Source organism: Haliotis rubra, unplaced genomic scaffold, assembly GCF_003918875.1.
Source record: "Haliotis rubra isolate DU_JTF1 unplaced genomic scaffold, ASM391887v1 Scf493, whole genome shotgun sequence".
Classification (NCBI taxonomy): domain Eukaryota; kingdom Metazoa; phylum Mollusca; class Gastropoda; order Lepetellida; family Haliotidae; genus Haliotis; species Haliotis rubra.
The window spans coordinates 516,483-540,464 of NW_025767183.1; the positions used below are offsets into that span (position 1 = coordinate 516,483).

The 23,982-nt window shown below is 41.0% G+C and overlaps 1 protein-coding gene across 1 annotated transcript in view; it reads left to right on the top strand.

The window, feature by feature from the left end:
* LOC124291500 (septin-2-like) overlaps positions 1 to 23,982 on the top strand; it is a 43,596-nt gene that overhangs the window by 14,135 nt on the left and 5,479 nt on the right. The window contains exons 2-10 of the mRNA XM_046728485.1: positions 10,652 to 10,745; positions 12,451 to 12,537; positions 12,968 to 13,091; positions 14,068 to 14,202; positions 17,006 to 17,123; positions 18,239 to 18,340; positions 19,275 to 19,371; positions 22,713 to 22,848; positions 23,894 to 23,972. Coding sequence (XP_046584441.1) covers positions 10,652 to 10,745; positions 12,451 to 12,537; positions 12,968 to 13,091; positions 14,068 to 14,202; positions 17,006 to 17,123; positions 18,239 to 18,340; positions 19,275 to 19,371; positions 22,713 to 22,848; positions 23,894 to 23,972 — 972 coding nt within the window. The remainder of the gene's footprint in view (positions 1 to 10,651; positions 10,746 to 12,450; positions 12,538 to 12,967; positions 13,092 to 14,067; positions 14,203 to 17,005; positions 17,124 to 18,238; positions 18,341 to 19,274; positions 19,372 to 22,712; positions 22,849 to 23,893; positions 23,973 to 23,982) is intronic.

Consider the following 23,982-nt stretch of genomic DNA (forward strand, 5'->3'; position numbering starts at 1 on the left):
AGAGGGAGTTTTTATTCACCTTTGGGTTAATTGCTAGCTTTGGGGCTTTGCTTTTTACGATGTTTTTATTATTGGCAGTAAAATTGACCGTTATGTTCATTATTTGACTTACACATACCATAAGCTAGGCTGTGTGCTTGGGATGGTTTGAGGTAAAGGTGTAGTCACCTTCGCTTGAGAGAAAAGGATATTACATTTCTTTGATGAAATGAGGATTTTTTGTGTTCAAGGATGCTCTTAGGTCATTTTAATAATGTCTTCAATAACAGAACTGTTGATGGCAAAATATAGGTGTCAACGAAAGTTTCGTAGATTTCGGAAACGACGATCAAAGGTAAGTGGGGTGAAGTACATTGAAACTTTAGATGAAGTAGAACCTCAATGTGGTAGTTGATATGAAAACATAGGACTTTAAGGCCTTGTTTGATCAAAATGCAGAATGATGAAAAAAATGAAATGCGATTGTTAATTAATTTCTTTAAATATGTTTAAAAATACAAATGAAGTCTTCAAAAAGTGCAACCTTGACTTTTGTTTAGTTTTCTACATATATGCAATAATTTTGAATGTGAGGTTGATCTTAGTATTATCTCGCCTCACCTCAAAACTGAATATGGGTCAACAATAAGTTGATGTAATTCTTGCAATTCCAAACAGGGATTGATGAAATATCTGATGCATAAAAAAACTGAAATATGTAGGGGTCATGGTGTAGGCTGATGGTGAAAGTGTTTGCTTGTCACACTGAAGATCTGTGTTCTATTCCCCACAGTACAATGTGCAAAGACCTTTCCTGGGTTTTCTGGGTGATATTGATGGAATGTTGCTAGATGTGGTGTAAAACCATACTCACTCAGTGACACTGTCAGTAGTTGTCAGGGAATTATGATCTGTTATATAGTTACAAAAGACAGATTTCAGCTGACGTTCATTGATTGCTGTAAACATTTCTGGATTTTGCTGTCATGTCACAGACATTTGAGGTCAAGGTCACTAATGTCACCTTGTTTTGTGTAAAATTCACATTCCTTTTCAAATCAATGGCCTACATTCTAAAATGTCAATATTTTTATATATTTGTTTGTCAAGTGTGAAGGTACAGTTACAGATGAACAACGTATAAGGAAGGCATGGAAGATTAAAAACTTGGAACAACATTAAAGCGGGAATTAGGATTGTGGGTCTGAGATAGTATAGGTTCCACCAACCTGTCATTGGTTTCATAGTTATATTGTAATGGTGGGACAGCCGAGAGGTAAATGTGCCTGATCACAACGAGGACCCAAGTTCGATCCCCCACATGGGTATAATGTGTGGAGTCCATTTCTGGTGTCCCCAACGCTGATATTTCTGGAGCTAAAAGCTGTGTAAAATCCAACTCACTCACTCACTCACTCACTCACTCACTCACTCACTCACTCACTCACTCACTCACTCACTCACTCACTCACTCACTCACTCACTCACTCACTCACTCACTCACTCACTCACTCACTCACTCACTCACTGTCAAACCAGGTCCATAAGTTTTTCCTGGGAGTCATGTCTTAATTGTCTAGTATTCTCCTTTACATAACACATCAAATGCAAAATGTCAGTTGAAATGCAAGAAATACCAGAAAGAAAGAGAAAACACACGTCTTATAGTGAAAGATATATGTAAGAATCTACATCGAAACGTCGCTTAACACAATAAACAAGTGTCATCCATAAAGTTGTATGTTTCAGTTTTTGACTCACCAACTTCTAGAATGCCGATCAAACGATTAGTAACATGATATGTGAGGTTTCATTCATGCCATGGTATTTTCATGTGAACATAATTGTGACATTTAACCAGTCAAATATCAACATTAGCTGCATATCAAAAGACTGTTTATACAATTCAAACACAAACCCGCCAAGCTGGTCTTACAATTCAAATAGAAACTTCAAAGCATTGTGAACAATTCAAACTTAAGACCTTCCAGCAGGTCGCAACTGAAGGTAACACCTCTCTCAACATGAATGTGAGATTGCAAAATACCTTCCAATCAATATACATGTACCTACTATAGGTAAAAGCGTCAGTGGTGTTTATAATGAGTGATAGAAGCAAAGGGGGGTTTTCAGTAATATGTATGTAATAACATAAAATTGTCGAAGTCTAGTCCTTGTAAGTTGTAAAACTACATGTTGTCATTCATGATGTAGATTTACCTATGAATATAACAACAAACACTACATGCTTTCACTGTGGTACTGTTTGTGGTTTGTAAGTTACACTTGATATCGACAACAGGTACATTGTAGTATACAGACATTATTGATTTCTTATGAATTTTATATGAATAGAAACATTATCAGTTCAAAATATGTGCATACATGAGTCACTTGACGTTATCTACAACAAACTGTCTGTCACAACCTGCTGTGTAATCGCCAGTGTTCCTACTTGTGTTACAGATAGCCTTATACAGAGATATTGACAAGTCACAAAGTGTAATATACGTTGACAGGTGCTTGATGATTTATCACTGTAGCTATAGACATCACTGCATGTTGTCCCGGGACTTGTATATATCCTTGGGCTATATAGATAATATACCACAGGCAAAACAATATACACAACAATGTTTCATGTTGGCTAAATTCAAACAAATAAATACTGGTTGTTCGATGACAGATGTAGTTCCTGTGTGATAACATGCGTATCTCACAACAGGTGCCATGTGACGTGTCAAGGTTCATGTGAATAGCTATTTCTCTGTACAATTTTCAGATGTATCCTTGCTTTTGTTAGGGGCAACTAATGGGATCGGGTGGTCAGGCTCGCTGACTTGGTTGACACATGTCATGATCGCAAATGTATCCCAATTGCGTAGATTGATGCTCATGCTGTTGACCACTGGACTGTCTGGTCCAGACTCGATTATTTACAGACCGCCGCCATATAGCTGGAATATTGATGAGTGCAGCATAAAACAAAAACAAAACAAAACCTTTCTTTTGCCAGTCAGTTTACCTGTATTGAAATTGGCTTATTAGTCATACTGTGCCCAAAATGTTACCTGATTGACAATTATGACAAAAGTTACAATTTTGTATGAAGTGATTAATAAATATTATACCAGTTGTCTAAAATGAAGTTATATAGTCATAAAATTAAGCCCAGCAATAGTCAGACTGTTACTCCTCAATACGTTGGGAGCATCCATTTGACTTCATTGTTGGCAGTAGGGGTGGGAGGAAGGAGATTTCTTAAATGTTTAGTTTGTTATGGTTTGTTCAGCAATTTGTCCCAAATGAACAGTTCATTGACAGTGGTGTTAAAGTAAACAGTTTGTTTTGTGGGAAATACCCAAACATCAAAATTTTTGTGTTAATAGTGAAAATCAATAGATTGTTTGATTGTGCTCAGTAGAGGTATAGTTTGTTGGATACAACTGGCTCAAAAAGCATTCCCACCCCCTACAGATAAAATGGACCCTTCTTCAACTACTGTAAGTTAGCCTCACAGAGGGACTCTCACACAATGCTTAGTTTTTGAATATATAATTGTGACAAAAATCAAAAGTCAGTTAAAATAAAAAAAGAATCCAGTGAAAGGGAGATTCAGACCTGAACCTGTGAAAAATAATTGATAAGGTTCATGTACTGCGAGACATACTAAAGGCTTCCAAACCTCTAGTGCCTATAACTGGTGAGGAGTTCTGGCCAGAACTGTTCTTTAGCATCTGGTCTGAACTTAATCAAGATACAATTCCACAAAACCACCTTAGCGCCTTAGTGCTCAACTGTCATAACTATATGTTAAAGAGAGGGAGTTACGATCACCTTAGTGCTTGATGGTCATAACTATATATTAAATAGAGGGAGTTACGATCACCTTAGTGCTTGATGGTCATAACTATATGTTAAAGTAAGGGAGTTACGATCACCTTAGTGCTTGATGGTCATAACTATATGTTAAAGTAAGGGAGTTTCGATCACCTTAGTGCTTGATGGTCATAACTATATGTTAAAGTAAGGGAGTTACGATCACCTTAGTGCTTGATGGTCATAACTATATGTTAAAGTAAGGGAGTTACGATCACCTTAGTGCTTGATGGTCATAACTATATGTTAAAGAAAGGGAGTTATGATCACCTTAGTATGATGGTCATAACTATATGTTAAAGTAAGGGAGTTCACGATCACCTTAGTGCTTGATGGTCATAACTATATGTTAAAAAAGGAGTTATGATCAGGAAGGGTTATGATCACCTTGGTGCAACGAGTGTCATAACTATATGGTGAAGTAAGGGAGCTACGATCACCTCAGTGCTCGACTGTCATAACAATATGTTAAAGAAAGGGAGTTATGACGATCACCTTAGCGCTTGACGGTCATACTGACTGACTGACTGACTGAGTTTGGTTTTACGTCGCTTTAAGCAATATTCCAGCAACTTCACGGCAGGGGACACCAGAAATGGGCTTCACACTCGGCGTGACGAGCCAACGCTTTAACCATTAGGCTACCCCACCGCCCCTTGACGGTCATAAGTACATGTTAAAGAAAGGAGTTACTATCGCCTTAGAGCTTGAAGGTCATTACTATATGTTAAACAAAGGGAGTTATGACGATCCCCTTATTGCATGACGGTCATAACTATACGTTAAACAAAGGGAGTTACGGCCACCTTAGCGCTAAGATCGCTTTGTGTGATGGGTCCAGATGGTCAGACTTGGTTTCTAACACTATTGGTAACAATATTGTTTTAGTGCCTATTTTTATTACCCATGGGTTCCAGTGTTTGTTCAGGTGAATATTTGTCTTGCCTTTGCATGTGTTTGTGATGGTTGCCACCAATTGGGCAGGATGAGCTCACGATTTAGCACATACCTAGGTCCAGTTCCTCTGTAAAGTATAGGGTTGCAACTGTCTTAGCATTAAGATGCTTTGGTAGAACTGGGGGCATGGTATTGTCACTGTCTGACAGTTCAAGTATAGGTATCGATATTTTTTTCATTTTATCTTAGCCAGGCTTATTTTTTTCTTGAGTATGTTTGATTTCAGCTACTATCATTATGTCGCTTTCTCAAAGTAGTTGAGGAGGTGGGGTAGCCTAGTGGTTAAAGTGTCCGCTCGTCACGCTGAAGACACGGGTTTGATTCCCCAGGTGGGTACAATGTGTGAAGCCCTTTTCTTGTGTCCCCCGCCGTGATACTGCTGTAATATTGTTAAAAACAGCGTAAAACTATACTCACTGACTCAAAGTAGCTGTCGACAATGGTAAAAGATTTTCAGAACAAAAAGTTCTGGAATGGTTGGGTGTTTTTTGAAAGCCTGTACACTGACCGCTGAGGCTGACCAACCCTGGTGATTCTGTGGTTGTTTGCTCACTTGTGATACTCCAATGAGGGTTTGTTTGATGTGGATGGACACCCAAGTGTTACCTGATAGGTGAGCTAACGAGGTTTCGGCCCATCGCCAGGTAAATGATGTTTTGGAAGAGTCCATGAGTTGGGAGGAAAGGATGGACATTGAGGAAAGAGCTTGCCATTGTAGTTTTGATGGAGCTATAATAAGATTGCAAATTATGTAAATCTTGTGCAAAAACATGGTGAAATATTCGATCTTTAGTACCAGGGATTTACAAGTTTCTTGGTGATGTGTAAATATTATGTTTAATGCTTCTCCACTGGAAGAAACTGCATTTAGAACATGTCACATAAATATATATAACCCAAACTAATCTCATTGACTAGCACTATAAAACCAGCATTAGTTCAGGCTAGTACAATAAGCCATACATGCATGTGTTGCTATGTATCTGCAATAATTTTGAAGGAGACGTTTTACTATACCTAGGTGCACAATCACCACCGTGACATTTCTCAACTCCCCACTCCTCGCTTAAAACTCCTTTAAACAAACATAATGCACACAGAAAAACACCCTGAATGTACCCTGAATAACATGTCAATAGAATGTACCCTGAATAACATGTCAATAGAATGTACCCTGAATAACATGTCAATAGAATGTACCCTGAATAACATGTCAATAGAATGTACCCTGAATAACATGTCAATAGAATGTACCCTGAATAACATGTCAATAGAATGTACCCTGAATAACATGTCAATAGAATGTACCCTGAATAACATGTCAATAGAATGTACCTGAATAACATGTCAATAGAATGTACCCTGAATAACATGTCAATAGAATGTACCCTGAATAACTGTAATGTAGGCTTGCCAGCTGTTATATACTTGTATGACCATTACTGGATATATTTGTTTCAGGGTCTTATAATGTTGATCTGTCTCCCAGACTCTAGCAAATAATGGTTGCAACTCAAGTCTAGAATGATTGGAGTCTTTGGAGATATAGACATAAGTTACAGTCACCTGTTTTAAATATAATACATGGTTAAGAATATATTGCCATTTCTTACATGTCAGGAATTAACATATCGGGTATCTGGGTCGGGTAGGGTAATAGGGGTTGCGGTATCCGGGTAGAAAATTTGGACCCGTCCCAGCCCTACTGCATTTCTGGTACTATATGTCTAGGTCTGAATAACGGAATTGGATTAGATTTATGCATTATGGAGAGATTGGTGTATTTAGTAAGCACTGGTCTGATAGTGTGATGATTGCTGAAAGATCTGATTTTCTAGACAATGAAGACTTGTCTTGTCTTTGTTTACATTTTTGTCTGTCTTCTCTGCAGTGCCACTATTTTCACCAAACATATATAACCTACAACAGACCTTGTAGCAGTCCAACAGTGGGCTGACAATTGTTGGTAAAGACTCTTGGTGACATTTTTTCATGTGTGTCTTGAAAGAGAAATATCTCACTTTCTTGTCAGGACTTTGGAGTTCTGAAAGGTCACATACATTTCCCCGTTGGACTGTCAGTCAAATGTGTGACCTTTACAGCAAGACCACCTTTGTGTCAGCCTGCCTGGTTGGACACACACATCTGCATCTTTGGTCAGAGCGTAAACTAGGACAAACATGTCTATAGTTAACTTATGTATAAAACTATTTTTGGGTCCTGAATTAGACTAACAACTAGTCTCTGAAATGAACATATTTTACTGAAAAAAGTTCATAGTAAAAAAAAATATACCGGTAATATAATGAAAAGGAGCCCTGAAGCTGAGGAAATCTAGACTTGCCACATTTTCTAGACTTGCGTGGGCTTTCTTGGATATATTTGCTTCAGGGTCTGTACGACAGACTAGGTCCTGAATCTGCAGGATGTGTATATAGTTGGGTGTATTTTGTTTAACACCGCAATCAGCAATATTCAGCTTTATGGCAGCAGTCTGTATATAATTGAGCCTGGACCAGACAATCCAGTGATCAAAAAGCATGAGCACTGATCTACGCAATTGGGAACCAATGACATGTCAACCAAGTCAGAGCCTGACCACCCGATCCCGTTAGTCGGTACTTACAACAAGCATGGGTTACTGAAGATCAATTCTAACCTGGATCTTCATGAGTATTGAATGTGTATAACACATATGTTTATAATGAACTGAAACTAGTGGTCTCTGTGGTTTGTTATAACCATAGTTTATTGTACAAGGAGTATCAGGTTGTTCATGGTTATCAGTGCACATTGTTCACATACTGGGATTCAGTTGGTCATACATTCCTTGATCATTCGACTGGTTGGTGTCCTTTCTTGAAAGTGTCCATCGTATCATCTATCATCTGGAAATGGATTGGTTTAATATTCTATCAGTTATATTAACCATCCTTCTACTAATAATACATCTAACCAACAATCCACCATCTTTATTCATCTTATATTCCATATATCGTTCTGATATGATTCATTAATGAATTCTTACAGCTTTCAAATATTCCATTCAACTTTACAATATTCCATCTATACACCTAATATTCCATCCATCCATTCTGTTATTCCAGCTGTTTCTCATGGCCACGGGGCAGTGGGGTAGCCTAGTTGTTAAAGGTCACGCTGAAGATCCGGGTTCGATTTCCCACATGGGTATAATGCGTTAAGCCCATTTCTGGTGTACCTCGCCATGATATTGCTGGAATATTGCTAAAAGTGGCATAAAACCCAACTCACTCACTTCTCATATCCATTCCTCCATCCTTTCCATCTTTCCAGTATTCCATGTAATATTCCATTTTTTATTCATCCATCAATTGATTTTACATTCAATCTATTCTGATATCATCCATCCATCCTTCTATCATTCCAGTTTTTTCATATCCATTCATCCATCCTTCTATCTTTCCTATAATCCATCTAATATTCCATTGTTAATTCATCCATTTACTGATTTCACATTCCCTCCATCCTTCTGATACCATCCATCCTTCCATCTGTGCAGTAATCCATCCATCCATCTATTGAATATTCCATCCATCGAGACCATCATCTACATTCCATCCAGTTGATATTCTCTCCATCTGTCTGATCATACATTCATCTGGTATTCCTTCCCTCCCTCCTCTTACCCATGAAGATCCGGGTTAGAATTGATCTTCAGCAACCCATCTTCAGTAAGTGGTGACTAGCGGGATCGGGTGGTCAGGCTCGCTGACTGGGTGAAACATGTCATGGGTTCCCAATTGCCCAGATCGATGCTCATGCAGCTGATCACTGGATTGTCTGGTCCAGATGCCATTGCAATTATTTCCAGACCGCTGCCATATAGCTGGAATATTGCTGAGTGTGGCGTAAAACTAAACTCCCTCCCTCCCTCCTCTACGCTGCGACTAGCCAAGCTACAACAGCTTCAGTAAAATATTCAAATGCTATGTTATTAAGAGAAAAAAAACTGAACATTGGCTCATTGTTACAGTTTATATGTCGATGTAATTTGACGCAGCCAGCAGAGAGATGACATTAATAAATTGCGGGGGATTCTTCATTTCCACGTGTAATGGATATTATTAAAGGTTACGCTAACCACAATCTGGTGTCACACTTCCTATCATAGTGATGTCGGTTTCATGGTGGCCGTCTCAAAAACTGACACGTACATGTTTGTTTAGATAAGTGATAGATGTGTTACTTAATATGTTATTGTGCAAAATGCTGCCGGTTTTTTGTTCATCTCTCTGCAAAATGAATCCCTTGCTTTGTCAGTTTCAGAGGGGTTGTCTCAAAAGTTGAGCTGTGATTTGATAAGATGACATGTGACAGTCATATAATGTGTTTTTGTGCTAGGTTCATTATTCAAATGTCTGTTTAGTTAGATAACATGGCATGATGGCATTGTCAGTTTAGAGGGACCGTCTCAAAAACTATAAAATGATATCAAAACATTTTTTTAGGTACCAAATAAATCTCTACAGAGTGTTATTTTTTTAATATATAATTTCTTACCATAGTGTATGCCATCTGGGAGTCCTCCCTCTATTTTTTTCTTGTTGAGTGCATAAAGTGTGCTACATAAAAAATCCCAAGCAAAACAAAGAAAAAACAATAAAAAATGTGATGTTAATTTTTTACCCCAAACATGCAACTGCACATTTGGGACAAAAGTACATCGACAAACAGAGACAAAATAACATTTATAAGATAGAAAAGCAAATGAAAAGATTTTTTTTAACAAATTGTGACAGAAAGAGTTTTAAAGGAGTAATACAGGCAAGCTGTGCCTGTTGTGTTAAGAATTTCACTGCACCCTACTGAACAAAAAACACTTGATTGAGAAAATTGCTACTGCTCTAAGTTGACCTTCGTTGTGTTGACACAGGATTCAAGTGTCACTTTTAGCATCAGCCTGCATGGTGGGGAAGTGTGTGTGTGTTGGGAATCTATTGTCAGGGGAAGAAATACATGCAAGAAGCTCAGGCTGATCTGAGGGTGTAAGGAATCTTTTATAACTGCAGGAAACTTTTGTGACTGCATTTGGAAAACAGGCAACCTAGGTGTTAGACTGATGTGATTATAGACAAGTAGGTGACAGGGCAGTTGGAATATGTGACAGTTTGGAAGTCCTCCTGTATTGCAGCTAACACTCCGTTTATGTCATACTACTACTTCTGCTACTACTACTACTACTACTACTGCTGCTTCTACTACTACTGCTACTGCTACTACTACTACAGCTACTACTGTTGCTGCTATCACTACTACTATTACTACTATTACTACTACCACTGCCACTACCACCACCACCACTACTACTACTACTACCACTACCACTACCACCACCACCACCACCACCACTACTACTACTACTACTACTACTACCACTACTACTACCACTACTACTACCACCACCACCACTACTACTACTACTACCACCACCACTACCACCTACCACCACTACCACTACTACTACCACCACCACTACTACTGCTACTACTACCACTGCCACTACTACTACCACCACGACCACCACTACTACTACCACTACCACTACCACTACTACTACTACTACTACTACTACTACTACTACTACTACTACTACTACCACCACCACCACTACTACTACTACTACTACTACTACTACTACCACTACTACTACTTCTACTTTAAACCCACACCTACAACAATTACTGCCACCACTACTACAACTATAAGCTCACATGGCTACTGAAGTTGATTATATATGTTCTAGGTGACAGTTTCTCCCTGTATCATATACTAAGTTACATCTGTTTTGTTCCAGGATGATGACGAGTTTATTGGCTTTGCTACGCTGCCGGACCAGGTTCACCGGAAGGCGGTCAAAAGGGGATTTGACTTTACCCTGATGGTTGTTGGTAAGTACTGACTTGAAGTACACGATCCAGATATCTATATATTTTGTCCAACGATTCCCCAAACTGAAGTCTCTTCCACATGTAGCTGCAAAAACATATCCGATGGGATTTGAACCTCAGACCTTCAGATCCAAAGTTGGATGCCTTGTCCACATGACCAAAGAGGTTGGAACTCTGTCAGCAAACTGACAAGGTAAGGATGTCATCTATTTGATGAATCCACACCCAACTACGTATGGTTCAGAGCAAACAGTGTTTTGAATAAGGGTTGACATTTTTAAACCCTAACTTTGTTTGTAAACACATTTTCTTCCTCATGGCCACTTTACTGCCCTACCTGCCGTGATATTGCTGGAATATTGCTAAAAGCGGCCTAAAACTAAACTCACTCACTCACTCACTCACTTTACTGCCCTCAATATGTTGTGCTGTATCCGTGGCAATTCATTCAGTAGTTTTATTAGTTTAATCATAGACAGTCACAAGAACTCCCCATTCAATATGATGTCCAAAACACATTGGATGCCTTGTGTGTGATACTGTCCATGTCAAACAGAGTTACCTCCCTTAGATCACCACACGGCTGCATAAAACAGAATACACCACATGTTGATATGTATGCTCAGTGAGAAACATGATATAATGCACAATATCGACATGGCAACATGTTGAATTTGAAATGGGTCTGTGATTTCCTGAGCCCTATTTTCCTTACAACTTGTTCTGTTTGACATAATTTGCTTCATGTTGGTTGACATTCATTGTGTCTGACACAGATTATTCTATAAGGGACTGATCATTTTATAGTGGTAGGGGGTGGAGGTTGCATGTAGATTGTATGGAAATAAGTTAGTTTTTCAGCAACATTATTATGATAAGCAAATACTTTTTGATTTAAACTATGAATAAACTACAAATACTTCCCAACAATGTTTTATTGACCAATAATTTGTTTGTGTTATTGAATATTTCTTTTTTGAATTTCAAGGCCACCCACTCAGGTGTTCATAATGCAAAGCCTATAGACAGTGTCGGAGTGGCATGATTGACACCTAATATTACTATTACATGATTACATGATCATGATTGACACCTTATACAACAGTGATCTACACCTTATAGACGGAATGGCATGGGTTAAAGTGGCATGATTGACACCTAATATACAATTACATGCTGAAGACCCATGATTGGGTTACAATTACATGATCTACACCTTTATAGATGGGTACAATTACATGGTTAACCTTATAGACAGAGTCTCAATTACGGGGGTTAAAGTGGACATTCGTCATGCTGAAGACCCGGGGTTCGATTACCCGCATGGGTACAATGTGTGAAGCCCATTTCTGGCGTCCCCCGCCATGATATTGCTGGATTATTACTAAAAGCGGCATAAAATTAAGCTCACTCACTCACTCAGTTGCATCATATAGTCACAAAAGCCTGGAGATTATGGGTTAGAATAGATCCCTGTAATCTATGCTTGTTGCAAGAGTGAGAAATGTATAAGGTGCAAATCGAGATGACTTTGTGCCCACTGAGTGGTTTGCTGCTCAGCATATCAACCATTGGTTTGGCTGGTCCATACTGGGTTAGTTGCATGCAAATAACAAATGAACAAAACAGCTCCCAATCGCACCCACTGTACACTGTAACCTAGTAATGTGGAGGCTGGTGCTAAGAACGCTGTATCTGTTTACAGGGGAGAGTGGCCTCGGGAAATCAACCTTAATCAACAGTCTGTTCCTCACAGACCTCTACAAGGAAAGGGAGGTCACCCATGTAGAAGGTAAATGTATGATCATGAAAATGTTGATGTTTGTCATAACAATGAAAAAGAAAGAAAGAGAAACAGTGATGATGATGATGATGATGATGATGATGATGTCAGCAGCATGCTATAGGTGGCAGCAGTGTGGTAAATCTACATCTGTACTATAATCTCACTCAAGGTGATATATCAGCTCTTTACACTGCTCTGCCCACTCACTCACTTGTGAAGCCCATTTCTGGTGTTCCCCGTTGTGATATTGCTGGAATATTGCTAAAAGCGGCGTAAAACTATACTCACTCACTCACTCACTCACTCACTCACTCGTGAAGCCCATTTCTGGTGTCCCACGCCGTGATATGTTGGAATATTGCTAAAAGTGGCGTAAAACTATACTCACTCTCACTCGTTCGCTCACACTCACTCACTCACTGCTATATGTATTCAGATCGGGTGAGCTGTACAGTTGAGATAGAGAAGAAACAACTGGAGATCGAGGAGAAGGGGGTGAAACTACGCTTAACTATTGTAGACACTCCTGGGTACAACGACGCAGTCAACGCCGAGAGCAGGTGAGTGAACGGTGGGCTAAACTGTCTCAGGACCCTCTAGGAAACATAATTCCATGCACTGCAAGAAACCATGCCATTCAAATAAATAGGAGACACACATACTGTGTTGGAAAATCAGAGGTATATAACAAACTTATAATATTATAATTTCGTTATATACCTCTCATTTTCCAACACAGTACGTTTATCTCCATTCTACCATAACCGTGTCATTAAGATTTAAAACAAATACATACTGTGTTGGAAAATCAGAGGTATATAACGGGATTATATACCTCTGAATGACTTTGATTAACCAATCACAATCCAGTATTTACTGAAGTCATGGTAGAATTAGGCATAACAGAAGCTGTAGAGTCAGTCTTGAAGGAGTTACTGTAAACGTATTATATTTCGGCGCAGGTTTTATTTTCGCGCTTTTTGCGCAAAACATTTTAGCGTGAAAATTTATACACCGCGAATAAACCTGTCATTCATTCAGTCCAGCCACGTCGCCCTGAGTTGTGACCATAACACATCAAGTTTGAAGACAGAAATCTACGGGAATCTTAAAATGATGACTGATAGTAGTGTTTTTCATCTCTTCCGTGAGTAAACGGATTACTGTGTACTAGTATATCGCACAGATAGGGATTTCCTGTGAGTAAGCAATAAACGCCGCCTGACAGGTTAAGCCACTCTGTTTGTTTTCACTGCTATTAGTGGTGGCCAAAGAGACAGCTGGCAGTTCCGGCAATTACTGATTGCACGAATAATTGACCGCGCGATGTAGTCTAAACTGTCAATTCCGCGAAAATTGCACCACGCGAAAATAAGTACGTTTACAGTATCTCCCTTGTTTTGTTTCTGCCAGTGACAATAGTACAAATGAACAGGTTCACAACACAAATGGACACTTTGATGTATTTGTACTACCTTCTGGTGTGATTTCATCAGGAAACCTTTATTGACCATTTTCTCCATATTTGGTTTGCAGCTGGAAAAGTCTTGTTTCCTACATCGACAAGCAGTTCGAACAATACTTCCAGGATGAGAGCGGACTGAACCGAAAGAATATTGTTGATAACCGAGTGCATTGTGTCCTTTACTTCATATCCCCATATGGGCACGGGTGAGTCCACATATCACTAGAACATGTCATATCCCCATATGGGCACGGGTGAGTCCATGTATCACAAGAACACTTCATATCTCCATATGGGCACGGGTGAGTTCACATATCACTAGAACACTTCATATCCCCATATGGGCACGGGTGAGTCCACATATCACTAGAACATGTCATATCCCCATATGGGCACGGGTGAGTCCATGTATCACAAGAACACTTCATATCTCCATATGGGCACGGGTGAGTCCACATATCACTAGAACACTTCATATCCCCATATGGGGCGGGTGACACGGGTGAGTCCACATACACTTAGAACACTTCATATCCCCATATGGGCACGGGTGAGTCCACATATCACTAGAACACTTCATATCCCCATATATGGGCACATGGGTGAGTCCACATATCACAAGAACACTTCATATCTCCATATGGGCACGGGTGAGTCCACATATCACTAGAACACTTCATATCCCCATATGGGCACGGGTGAGTCCACATATCACTAGAACACTTCATATCCCCATATGGGCACGGGTGAGTCCACATATCACTAGAACACTTCATATCCCCATATGGGCACGGGTGAGTCCACATATCACATAGAACACTTCATATCATATCCCCATATGGGCACGGGTGAGTCCACATATCACTAGAACACTTCATATCCCCATATGGGCATGGGTGAGTCCACATATCACAAGAACACTTCATATCTCCATATGGGCACGGGTGAGTCCACATATCACTAGAACACTTCATATCCCCATATGGGCATGGGTGAGTCCACATATCACTAGAACACTTCATATCCCCATATGGGCATGGGTGAGTCCACATATCACTAGAACACTTCATATCCCCATATGGGCACGGGTGAGTCCACATATCACTAGAACACTTCATATATCCCCATATGGGCACGGGTGAGTCCACATATCACTAGAACACTTCATATCCCCATATGGGCACGGGTGAGTCCACATATCACTAGAACACTTCATATCCCCATATGGGCACGGGTGAGTCCACATATCACTAGAACACTTCATATCCCCATATGGGCACGGGTGAGTCCACATATCACTAGAACTAGAACTTCATATCCCCATATGGGCACGTGGTGAGTCCACATATCACTAGAACACTTCATATCCCCATATGGGCACGGGTGAGTCCACATATCACTAGAACACTTCACTAGAACATCATATCCCCATATGGGCACGGGTGAGTCCACATATCACTAGAACACTTCATATCCCCATATGGGCGCGGGTGAGTCCACATATCACTAGAACATCCATATCATAGAACATGTCATATCCCCATATGGGCACAGGTGAGTCCACATATCACTAGAACACTTCATATCCCCATATGGGCACGGGTGAGTCCACATATCACTAGAACACTTCATATCCCCATATGGGCACGGGTGAGTCCACATATCACTAGAACACTTCATATCCCCATATGGGCACGGGTGAGTCCACATATCACTAGAACACTTCACTTCATATCCCCATATGGGCACGGGTGAGTCCACATATCACTAGAACACTTCATATCCCCATATGGGCACGGGTGAGTCCACATATCACTAGAACACTTCATATCCCCATATGGGCACGGGTGGTGAAGTCTTCATATCCCCATATGGGCACGGGTGAGTCCACATACTAGAACACTTCATATCCCCATATGGGCACGGGTGAGTCCACATATCACTAGAACACTTCATATCCCCATATGGGCACGGGTGAGTCCACATATCACTAGAACACTTCATATCCCCATATGGGCACGGGTGAGTCCACATATCACTAGAACACTTCATATCCCCATATGGGCACGGGTGAGTCCACATATCACTAGAACACTTCATATCCCCATATGGGCACGGGTGAGTCCACATATCACTAGAACACTTCATATCCCCATATGGGCACGTGGTGTGAGTCCACATATCACTAGAACACTTCATATCCCCATATGGGCACGGGTGAGTCCACATATCACTAGAACACTTCATATCCCCATATGGGCACGGGTGAGTCCACATATCACTAGAACACTTCATATCCCCATATGGGCACGGGTGAGTCCACATATCACTAGAACACTTCATATCCCCATATGGGCACGGGTGAGTCCACATATCACTAGAACACTTCATGGGCACGGGTATCCCCATATGGGCATGGGTGAGTCCACATATCACTAGAACACTTATATCCCCATATGGGCACATGATCCCCATATCACTAGAACACTTCATATCCCCATATGGGCACGGTGGGTGAGTCCACATATCACTAGAACACTTCATATCCCCATATGGGCACGGGTGAGTCCACATATCACTAGAACACTTCATATCCCCATATGGGCACGGGTGAGTCCACATATCACTAGAACACTTCATATCCCCATATGGGCACGGGTGAGTCCACATATCACTAGAACACTTCATATCCCCATATGGGCACGGGTGAGTCCACATATCACTAGAACACTTCATATCCCCATATGGGCACGGGTGAGTCCACATATCACTAGAACACTTCATATCCCCATATGGGCACGGGTGAGTCCACATATCACTAGAACACTTCATATCCCCATATTGTATAAGATTATAGTAGGGTATGGCTAGGACACTAGCTAGACATACAGTTAGATTAAACAAAAGACATTTTGAGAAAACAAGTTTTATATTGTATAATCTTGTATATTCTATGTGTTCTACTGACAATCCTGTTCTCAGCTAATGGTTAATACTTGTTACTTGTAGGTTGAAGCCAATCGACATACAAGTAATGAAGAAACTACATAACAAAGTTAACATTGTGCCACTGCTTGCTAAATCAGACATTCTTACCAAGGCTGAGGTGAAGAGATTAAAACAAAGGGTAAGTAGAAAAAAACTGTACAGTTTCTCTGACCTGTGTATTTATATATTGCCAAATAACAACTTGTTTGTTGATAGACACCCATCCATGTATCTGTCTATCCACCAACCCACCCAGACATCCATAGATCCATATGCCCATCCATACATTTGCCTGTTTTTCCATGTTCATGTATCTATCGATCCACCAACTCACCCACCCTCATATCAACCCACCCAGCAAGCTTGCCAGACCATCAGTCCATCCATCCATACATATACACCCCCACCCACACATCTGTCAGTCCATCCATCTGCCCACCCATATATCCATCTCTAGACCCATCCACCTTTCTGTCCATCCATCCATCCATCTGCCCACACCTTTCCATCCATCCATCTGCCCACCCATATATCCATCTCTAGACCCATCCACCTTTCTGTCCATCCATCCATCTGCCCACCCATATATCCATCTCTAGACCCACCCACCTTTCTGTCCATCCATCCATCTGCCCACCCATATATCCATCTCTAGACCCATCCACCTTTCTGTCCATCCATCCATCTGCCCACCCATATATCCATCTCTAGACCCATCCACCTTTCTGTCCATCCATCCATCTGCCCACCCATATATCCATCTCTAGACCCATCCACCTTTCTGTCCATCCATCCATCTGCCCACCCATATATCCATCTCTAGACCCATCCACCTTTCTGTCCATCCATCCATCTGACCCATCCACCCCATATATCCATCTCTAGACCCATCCACCTTTCTGTCCATCCATCCATCTGCCACCCATATATCCATCTCTAGACCCATCCACCTTTCTGTCCATCCATCTGCCACCCATATATCCATCTCTAGACCCATCCACCTTTCTGTCCATCCATCCATCTGCCCACCCATATATCCATCTCTATACCCACCCATACACCCATCCACGTCTCTGTCATCATCATCTATCCTTCTATATGGCCCTCCAGCCATCTGCCCATCCAGCCATTCATCCTTCATCCATCTGCCCATCCATAAACCTGCCCACCCACCTTTCCACCCAGTTTGTTCATCGATCCATAGCACGATCCAGACATCCACCTTCCCTCTGACTCGTGTGTTTGTGTTGGCAGATCATGGATGAGATTGAGAAGAATGACATCCACATCTATGAGTTCCCCGACTGTGACAGTGACGAGGACGAGGACTTTAAGAAGCAGGACAGTGACTTGAAGGTAAGCCAGACATTCCAGAGGGCATCATCTGTGTTACTGAAACAGTGACTAGACCACTGCATTGTCTTATATTATGGACCAAAATAATATGTTGTTCATTTGTTACATTTTATTTATTTTTTCATTATACATTTTGCTATAGTGACCAAAGACATACTTTTAGTATGAGTGAGTGAGTTTAGTTTTATGCCGCACTCAGCAATATTCCAGCTATATGGCGGCAATCTGTAAATAATCGAGTCTGGACCAGACAATCCAGTGATCAACAGCATGATAATCGATCTGCGCAACTGGGATATGATGACATTTGTCAACCAAGTCAGCCAGCCTGACCACCAGATCCCGTCAGTCGGCTCTCACGACAAGCATGGGTTACTGAAGATCAATTCTAACCTGGATCTTCACAGGTCTTTTAGTATGAAACAAAATACTTTTGTGTGAATTGTCAGAATCATTTTTTGATTTATGTGTGTTCATTAATAACATGATTTTGATCTGTAGTAAAATTTATAGTTTTTCAGACATGTCTTCATCAGTTCATTATAATTCATAAAAAACTGTTTTCATTACTAACATACATGAGTGCCATGTGTTCATCAGAAAAACACTCATCAGTACTAAACATTCATCATTGCCGGGGCGGTGGGGTAGCCTAATGGTTAAAGCGTTGGCTCGTCACGCCGAAGACCCGGTTCGATTCCCCACATGGGCACAATGTGTGAAGCCCATTTCTGGTGTCCCCCGCCGTGATATTGCTGGAATATTGCTAAAAGTGGCATAAAACCAAACTCAGTCAGTCAGTCAGTTCATCATTGCCATACATTCATCAGACACTGGCCTACATATTTTCCAAGCATTCATTAGTCTTATGTGTTCATTAAAGAAGTACTCACCATTGCTATGAATTCACTATTGCCATGTGTTTGCCCACCAGGCTGCTGTTCCCTTCGCTGTAGTAGGCTGTAACACTGTGGTGGAGGCAGGGGGCAAGAAGATCCGGGGCCGGGCGTACCCCTGGGGTATTGTGGAGAGTAAGTGATCTTAACATTACCTAATCATCGCAAGTTTTCCTGTAATGTGCGATTTAGTATATATCATGTAAGATGTTCAGTGATTGGTCAATCGGACTGTCGAGTGTCAACAGTTAATGTAGGTCCAGCAGACACTTGTTTCTTAGACAATGGTGAAGCTACATACTGGCATAATAAAGATTATCCATGCATATTGTTTAGACTTCCCTTTCATGGTAATCAATTGGTCCTGCTAGAGTAACTGCCCTTTATTAAAGGGAGACTACTCTAAACTACGCTTTGAGGCATCATGATTGGTTTGGGTTTGCATGTCCTGTGATAATGTCATGAAGTCCAGAGACAGAAAACTACACGAATTTAAATAATTTTTAATAAAATCACCTCTACATTTGTCCTTGTGTGTGTGACAGTCACATACATCACCTCTCATCTGTCCTTGTGTGTGTGACAGTCACATACATCACCTCTCATCTGTCCTTGTGTGTGTGACAGTCACATACATCACCTCTCATCTGTCCTTGTGTGTGTGACAGTCACATACATCACCTCTCATCTGTCCTCAGTCACTTGTGTGTGTGACAGTCAGTCCATCACCACCTCATCTGTCCTTGTGTGTGACAGTCACATACATCACCTCTCATCTGTCCTTGTGTGTGTGACAGTCACATCACCTCTCTCATCTGTCCTTGTGTGTGTGACAGTCACATACATCACCTCTCATCTGTCCTTGTGTGTGTGACAGTCACATACATCACCTCTCATCTGTCCTTGTGTGTGTGACAGTCACATACATCACCTCTCATCTGTCCTTGTGTGTGTGACAGTCACATACATCACCTCTCATCTGTACTGTCATACATCACCTCTCATCTGTCCTTGTGTGTGTGACAGTCACATACATCACCTCTCATCTGTCCTTGTGTGTGTGACAGTCACATACATCACCTCTCATCTGTCCTTGTGTGTGTGACAGTCACATACATCACCTCTCATCTGTCCTTGTGTGTGTGACAGTCACATACATCACCTCTCATCTGTCCTTGTGTGTGTGACAGTCCACATACATCACCTCTCATCTGACAGTCACATACATCACCTCTCATCTGTCCTTGTGTGTGTGACAGTCACATACATCACCTCTCATCTGTCCTTGTGTGTGTGACAGTCACATACATCATCACCTCTCATCTGTCCTGTGTGTGTGTGACAGTCACATACATCACCTCTCATCTGTCCTTGTGTGTGTGACAGTCACATACATCACCTCTCATCTGTCCTTGTGTGTGTGACAGTCACATACATCACCTCTCATCTGTCCTTGTGTGTGTGACAGTCACATACATCACCTCTCATCTGTCCTTGTGTGTGTGACAGTCACATACATCACCTCTCATCTGTCCTGTGTGACAGTCACATACATGACATCTGTCACATACATCACCTCTCATCTGTCCTTGTGTGTGTGACAGTCACATACATCATCTCATCTGTCCCTCTCATCACCTCTCATCTGTCCTTGTGTGTGTGACAGTCACATACATCACCTCTCATCTGTCCTTGTGTGTGTGTGACAGTCACATACATCACCTCTCATCTGTCCTTGTGTGTGTGACAGTCACATACATCACCTCTCATCTGTCCTTTGTGTGTGTGTCACACATCACCTCTCACATACATCACCTCTCATCTGTCCTTGTGTGTGTGACAGTCACATACATCACCTCTCATCTGTCCTTGTGTGTGTGACAGTCACATACATCACCTCATCTGTCCTTGTGTGTTGTGAAGTCACATACATCACCTCTCATCTGTCCTTGTGTGTGTGTATGTCACATTGATGTCATCTTCAGGCTTGTGGGAACATAAACAAACTCGAGGGTACATCAACCTTCGGGCTCAGGGAACATAAACAAACATCGGTACATCAACCTTCGGGCTCAGGGAACATAAACAAACATCCGAGGCTACATCAACCTTCGGGCTCAGGGAACATAAACAAACATGGTACATCAATCTGTCCTCAGGGAACATAAACAAACATCGAGGGTACATCAACCTTCGGGCTGAGGGAACATAAACAAACATCGAGGGTACATCAACCTTCGGGCTCAGGGAACATAAACAAACATCGAGGGTACATCAACCTTCGGGCTCAGGGAACATAAACAAACATCGAGGGTACATCAACCTTTTCAGGGAACATCAACCGTTGTCAGGGTTTTAAACAAACATCCTGGTACATCAACCTTCGGGCTCAGGGAACATAAACAAACATCGAGGGTACATCAACCTTCGGGCTCAGGGAACATAAACAAACATCGCTAGGGTACATCAACATTTGAAAACTAGATTTGAACAGACATTGTTAAAGGGCTACCTTAAGTGCTCAGGAACATAAAACAAACATCGAGGGTACATCAACCTTCGGGCTTAGGGAACATAAACAAACATCGAGGGTACATCAACCCATGCCCCCCTCGTGACCAGTGAACAACGTATTTATCTTACCGAACACCTTAAATGTTAATTTTGAATTGTTTGAAGCACGGGTACAAATCTTTATGTAGTCATCGCTAGATTTTGCTGATAAGAAAAACAGATTTAGAGTTATCTCCTGATTTGCATTCGCAAAACATCAGTAATTTCCGTACATCATATCGTGATTCAATGTAATTCGAGAAAAAGAATTACTACCATGAAGTACCAAATGAGTTGCCATTGACAGCAGGGTACATTGAAATGTTACTCGCTTGTAAGCGGGGTATATTGAAAATAATAGAAGAGCGCTCAGCCAATCAGAAAGCGACATTTATGTGTGAGGCATGATAAGTGAAAATGACCTGTGAAGGTCCAGGTGAGAATATTGATCTTCAGTAGCCCAGGCTTGTCGTAAGAGGCAACTAACGGGATCGGGTGGTCAGACTCACTGACTTGGTTGACACATGTCATCGGTTCCCAGTTGCACTGATCGATGCTCATGCTGTCGATCACTGGATTGTCTGGTCCAGACTCGATTATTTACAGACCACTGGCATACAGCTGGGATATTGCTGAGTCTGGACCAGACAATGTAGTGATCAACTGCATGAGCATCGATCTGCGCAATAGGGAACCGATGACATGTGTCAACCAAGTCAGCCAGCCTAACCACCGGATCCCGTTAGTCGCCTCTTACAACATGGGTTACTGACGATCAATTCTAACCTGGATCTTCACAGGTCAAGTTTGTTAGTGCTGTACTGAGGCTTGTGAGTTTTGTCAGTTTGGTAAAATCTGACACCTACATATTCTAGGCTCTCCTCTCACATCAACACAACTAGAACACTATTAAAATCGGTATTAAACTCATCAGTCGCTATTATTCTGTTTCAGCACTCACATGCAGGATTTGAAAGATATAACGTCTGATTGCCATTATGAGAATTACAGAGCAGAACATCTCAAAGATCACCTCACAACTTCACAGAAGGACAGAAGGTATGTGAAAAACTGGTCAGGTCATGCCAGGGACGTCTTTGTAAGGGAAACATACTCAGTTCCAAAAGAAACGCAAATCATGTAAAACTGTGATACAGTGGTGAATAGAGATATTGATGTTTGTTTTTGAAAACTTGAAAAGAAAACAATGTGAATCCTTAAAGGAAACACACAAATGATCGTTATTCATAACCAGATGTGTTTTATGATCATGCAGTGTATAAAACATAGCCCGTCCCACCGTCTTGACGGTCTATTTTTGTGAAGGACGGTCTATTAAATAAGTAAGACTGTCCTTTAGTCAGGGGAAATATTTGGTTTCATCACCAAATTTCATACATAGGTAGATCTAGTGGTGAACTGGTGCCTTTTGGTAGTTTTGGATTTTGAATAAAATATAAAAAAATTGTGTGTTTCCATGGCAACTGAATTTGATGGTAGTGCTCCTTTCTGGAACAGAACTTTGAAACCTTTCAGTACTCTTCTTCCACTTATCTATATACACGCCAACACATTTGACATAACTCTTAGACATATTCATTAAGAGTATTTTGCCATTGCTGGGGATATTGATGACTTTGTCTTCTTGTTTCATTGTTTTAGTTTTGGGACTGGCTGTGTTTGTTCAGGACTGGTCACATTTTGTGACAGCCAGTCCTTGGACAGGCCATATTTCAAAACCATTTTATACACTGGATCATGTCAACAAGCCCTTGTTAGTCTGCAACTTTGGGTAACGTCATTTGAGAGTCAGATTTCAGTACCGAGAATGGCTTCCATTAGCAGCCTTTTCGAGATCCTCTGAACATCTGTCTACAAATTTGAACATTTGTGATATTCACATTTCTTCTGGAATTCAGTATATATACTGTGAGTCCCGAGCCGTTAGTTTGGATGTTGTGAAAGTCCTGAAATCTTGTCTTGTTAATCTGGGAATGTAGTTTACAGACATCTTTAGTGAGTGAGTTTTGGAGATCATGTTTGTGAATACTTGTTAGATTAGTATTGGTGTGCACAGTTTTGAATATTTGTTATTTTTCCCCAGCAAACTCAAGAGAGATTCCAGTCCCAACTTTGAAGCCATCATGGATGCAGACAAACTGTTACAGCAGAAGGATGCTGAGGTGAGTATCT